General features: G+C 41.2%; 1 protein-coding gene across 1 annotated transcript; it reads left to right on the top strand.

The window, feature by feature from the left end:
• The first annotated feature begins 794 nt into the window (after nt 1-794).
• On the top strand, nt 795-4,184 carry LOC140235320 (leucine-rich repeat and fibronectin type III domain-containing protein 1-like protein). Its single transcript, XM_072315345.1, has 2 exons — nt 795-1,410; nt 3,406-4,184. The coding sequence occupies exons 1-2, from the start codon at nt 795-797 to the stop codon at nt 4,182-4,184; spliced, it is 1,395 nt and encodes a 464-aa protein (XP_072171446.1).
• The last annotated feature ends 877 nt before the right edge of the window (nt 4,185-5,061 follow it).

Raw genomic sequence — 5,061 nt, 5'->3', positions numbered from 1 at the left:
AAAAAAAAAAAAAAGGCTCATCTCTTCTCCCCGTCCACTTCCGGGTTTCTTCAGCTGACAAGCAAAAAAAAAAAAAAAAGTCTTCAGAGAAAACATAACCTTACCGCCGCCATACTTCAAGATCCCTATCTATTTCTATTTTAGTGCCACTTACGTATTTCCGGGTTAAAAAAAGTGTGGGGGCCCAAAATGATGACACCTTATGTATTCCTTTGTATGGTGCACAAAAAGTGTGGGGGCCCGAGCCCCCACGGCACCCACGGCTGCGCCGGCCATGTAATGTCTTTAACCGTGTCCAATCAGTTGCGTTTTACTTGTTGACTTTATTTTCTTAAGGAGGTCAAATGTCCTCTATGGAACTTTCATCTTGTGTACCATAAGATATTTTTTTTTTGAAATAACAATATTCAAAATCATAGGGACTTCAGCATGATAACACCACATACCTTGGAAGTGAGACTGAGACCAGAAAATCGCTTTTATTCTAATTTCATGACCGTCAAAATGATGATTATGATTCTTTGACATGTAAAAAAAAAGTAATCCTAATGATCCTTGAAACAAATACCTTTGCTTCCAAATTTTAAGTGGCATTTTTTTTTTTTGTAACTAACATATTTCTATTAGGAGAATAATCTAACGGAGAGAGAGAAAAAAGATATTACAATTTGAAGTTCTTTTTAACATTTTCTTTTTCATCTCTGTTGATATTAAAATCACGTTTCCTCGCCCCCCCCCCCCCCCCAAAAAAAAAAAATCTTCTTCAGCTTACGGTGACTGACTGAATGTCCATAATGGCTCTTACATCTCGACACCTCCTGGACCTTAAGTCTTGCTGCTTTATGCTGCTCCAATTGGCAGTTTTTGCTCATGGCTCCGGGCTGTCAGCCTGCCCCAACGTCTGCAAGTGCTACGCATTGCGCATGATTGATCCATGGGTACGCGTTGACTGCCGGCGTGCTCACTTGGACAAACTTCCAACATTGGGACCCAAAGTCACGATTTTATATTGTGCAGAGACACGGGTTGATCGCCTGCTGCGAGAAACATTCACTAACGCTTCTAACCTGGTCTACGTGTCAGTTGTCAACAACCCAATCGTGCATATTGAGGGCGGATTGTGGAGTGTTTTGCAAAGGCTCACCCACCTAGAACTTGTAAATGCTGTCCTGACAGACAGTCAGGTCGCTTTGCTACGTGATTCGCCTTCGGTTCGTATACTTCGTCTAAGCAGCAACCTCATAACGGAGATAACCAAAGAGCACTTTGAAGGTATGCCCTTCTTGGAAGAGCTCATACTTGACAACAACCGCATCAGTCGATTTGCATTTTCTCATGACTCTGTGAAATTGGTGAATCTCAGCGGAAATCTCATGTCAGAGGTCCAAGATGACTCTTTTGCTGAGATGAGTATGTTAGAAACTCTAGATCTATCGAAAAATCGACTGACTCATGTGAGCAGAATCGTATCCCCAACTCTAAAGACACTCATTTTATGTGGTAACCAACTTGGTTACATTGACAGTCTAATCTGGCTGCGCTGCCCACAGTTACTTTCAGTTAATGTCAATGATAATCGGCTGGAAGACTTTGGTAATCTTTCGAGGTTGTTACACCTCGAAAATTTCAGGGCGAACGGCAATATGGTAACTAGCATCGCCAACTTTAATGGACTGGGTAGGCTGAAAAGTTTGGATCTTGCGTGCAGCCGAATCAAGTCAATCATAGATGTGCCCTTCTTTCCCAGTCTGCGTAGTATTAATCTGAGTAATAACGAGATAAATGAGTTGCCCAACAACCTGCTTACTAACACACCAAACTTGCGGTATCTCCGTCTCTCGAACAATGCCCTGACGAGAATTGACGGAGTTTTAAATGCGCCGTTGCTCAACGCGCTCTACTTGACGAACAATTCCATTCATTACGTGGACCCTCTCGCGTTTTCAGTGGCAGCGTCATTGATGGTGCTCGATGTTGGACAAAATAAGTTACAGGATCTTCAGGCCTTCTCTAACTTGCCCATGCTTTATTCACTCAATATCACCGACAATGAGGTCTCTTCACTAAACTTTCCCACTCTTCAGAATTGTCCCCGTCTCACAAATCTTGATATGTCTCGAAACAAATTCGAATCTTTGCCCGTATTTCCAACTATCTATGATCTCGCCCAGCTCGTCCTCGATTCGAACCCAATCCGAAGTGTCGTGTGGGAAAACCTGGGCAATCTAGTCCGGCTCAGGCTGCTGTCTTTGATGAACACGGAAATTGCTCATATCCCTCGACTGACAGGTCCTGCGACACTAAACGAACTGCGTCTGCAGAGTAATGCAGCCATGACGATCCAAACAAATCCGTTCTCTTCTCTTCGGAGCCTTCGAGAGTTACGCATCGACGGATTTAGCCCTCCGTCACTTTCCGCTATTGGCACACCGTTTGTTTTAAACACACTTATTTTGCGTTTCGGAAACCTGACGCAGATTGCAGAAGATGTTTTTCTCTTATCTGTAACACATATTGACATCTCTCATAATAAAATATCACATTTTGATATTAATTCCCTGTCCATGTCGCGGCTAAAGTATCTGAATGCCGAAGACAATAGGATTTCCAACATTTCTTTTATGCGATATTTGCCTACTGTCGAAACAGTAAATCTCAGAAATAATAGAATCCAAAGAATTTCAATCAATACGTTTCAGGGATGCACTGATTTACATACGCTCGATCTATCACTCAATCCTGTTGAATTTGTACCCTCCACTACTTTCCATGACTGCCAAAGTTTGCGAAATCTATATATTTCGAATACGGCGTTAGCAAACTTTTTGCCGGCGTTGCAAACTGTAGAGATAAGTGATGACAGGAGAGTAACTGGACTTCATGACCTCCACCTCGACGGAAACGGAATCACAAATATCAATTCTTCACTTATCCCTCGTTTCTCAACCCTGATGACACTGAACCTTGCTAACAATCCTCTTCAGTTTATAAGTGCGGATTTGGGACTCTGGATGCCGTTGTTGTCATCTCTAAACTTATCAAACACAATTCTTCAAGATGGTCCCGCTGGTATTTTGCAACACCAACCTTTTCTGAGGTATATCTTTCTCAATAATATCACTACATTACAGAGAGTTGACGACATTGTCGATCTGGAACTGCCTCATGAGATACATATCGAACGGCTAGAACTGAAGAACAATCTGCTCTCAACCTTGCCGAATCTTACCGGCACGTTTGTCGCAGAGCTTGTTGTTTCTCACAACAATATTTCGAGTGATTTTTGGCAAACAGTGGACAACAACAGTGACATCCTTTTTCTTGACGTGAGTTATAATAACATAGATGCATTAGAAAGGCAAAGTTTTCAGATGTTTCCTCTCTTAACAAGTCTTAACGTGACAGGAAATAGACTAAGACGGGTTCAGGGAGATGGCGTGAAGACAACCCCGCTGCTGCGGTCTCTTGACTTCACACACAACTTGCTTCACCACGTGCCGCAATCGCTCTTAACTGATGCTCACCACCAGGCAAGAATCAATGTTTCAGACAATCCGTTAGAGTGCGACTGTCGTGCAAGATCCTTCTCTAGACGATTGAGGGATAACTTTCTTCTCTACGGCGACACAGGTCCAGAATCCGGGGTCGTCTGCGCACAGCCAGACAGGTTATCGGGCAAGCGCTTGGCTGAGGTTGCTGAAGAAAAAATGCAATGCGTTCCCATCCAAGACCCGACGAAATCGCAGTGGGTCGGAGCTGAAGGCGACACGGTGAGACTTGAGTGTCCCGTCAATGATCCGACAGATGTAATGGTATCCTGGACCATTCCTCACAGCGTTCCGCACACGACAAATACTACTCATGAGGGCATGACTGCTTTCATTGGCGGTGATTTTATCATAACCAACATGAGTTCTGATTACGTGGGTACCTACAAATGCAACGCTTCAAACCTCATGGGATGGACTATTTTGAACATCAGTCTTCAGCTGACGCGCCAAGCTCCCATGTCCCAAAAAATCTGGCCAAGTAGCGGAACTGCAGATGATGTCAAAGACGGCATTTGGGAAAATAGTTCTAAAGAAATGCTCGTGTCAAATTCTCCTACATTCAAGCAAAGCTACCTGTTGGTGGCAAACTGTTTCTGTGCCACTTTGTCTCTCTCCTTGACAACCAAAACTTGATCTGGAGATTGCTTTTCTCTTCGTGTAGTCATGCGTTCATTCGATAAAACGCTCGTTTTTCCCCCTGTAATTTGTAGTCATACATTAATCCAGTTTTTGTAATGTATGTTATGAGAATTTATGGCTTAAGCCAACATTTTCAAGGAGCCACGTTTTAATGGTTTGTTTCTTTTTTTTTTTTATTGTACATGTAATTTTCTTCTGTATTGAAGTGTATCATTGGACAGGATGAAAAAAAAAGTCCTTTGTTGTTCATGTATATTCTGCACATTTTAACAAAAAAAAAAAAACAAAAAAAACCTTGCTGTATCCATAAATGATTTGTGAAATTGGCAACACGTACATTTTAAAGTTCCCTTTTCTCTGTCAGATTTACTTGTTTATATACATATATTTCTTCTTGATTTTGCATAAGTTTCATTAATCTATAGCAAGTTGCAGCTATTCTTGCTCCAATGTGAAATTTACAGTTAAATTCGGAGTTGGCTTTTTAAGGATTACAAGACAATAATTTCTTTGGGAAAATTACCCCAGGACTTAATGGGTTAAGGCTATACAAAGTCCAAAGCACCGTCTCAAAAAGATCATCCTCTCAATCCAACCAATCGGATTAAAAAAAAAAATGTATGTAAACATTGTGAAAAGTTTGATTAAAAAATGGGACAAGTGCAATCTTTAAACTATGCCAGTCAAGTATTCGCTCTAAAAAAAAAAAATCTCAATTAAGCACAGTATAGATTAATGGATACGAGTTGAATACTTTGCTGTCCACTCCTTTTTTTTTTCTTTTTTTTTGCAATCATATTCAATGTAGATATTGGACCTGTGAATTTTATAATATATGATGTTATTCTTGTATGTGTGTATCACATGTACA

This window comes from Diadema setosum, chromosome 11, assembly GCF_964275005.1.
Source record: "Diadema setosum chromosome 11, eeDiaSeto1, whole genome shotgun sequence".
Taxonomy (NCBI): Eukaryota; Metazoa; Echinodermata; class Echinoidea; order Diadematoida; family Diadematidae; genus Diadema; species Diadema setosum.
This window is presented reverse-complemented; position numbering and strand designations above follow the sequence as displayed.

Excerpts from the sequence above, each read along its gene's own strand:
- LOC140235320 (XM_072315345.1), top strand. The coding sequence starts at position 795 with ATGGCTCTTACATCTCGACACCTCCTGGACCTTAAGTCTTGCTGCTTT. Across the intron at positions 1,411-3,405 it reads TGACTCTTTTGCTGAGATGA|GAAATAGACTAAGACGGGTT; the intron begins GTATGTTAGAAA and ends TTAACGTGACAG.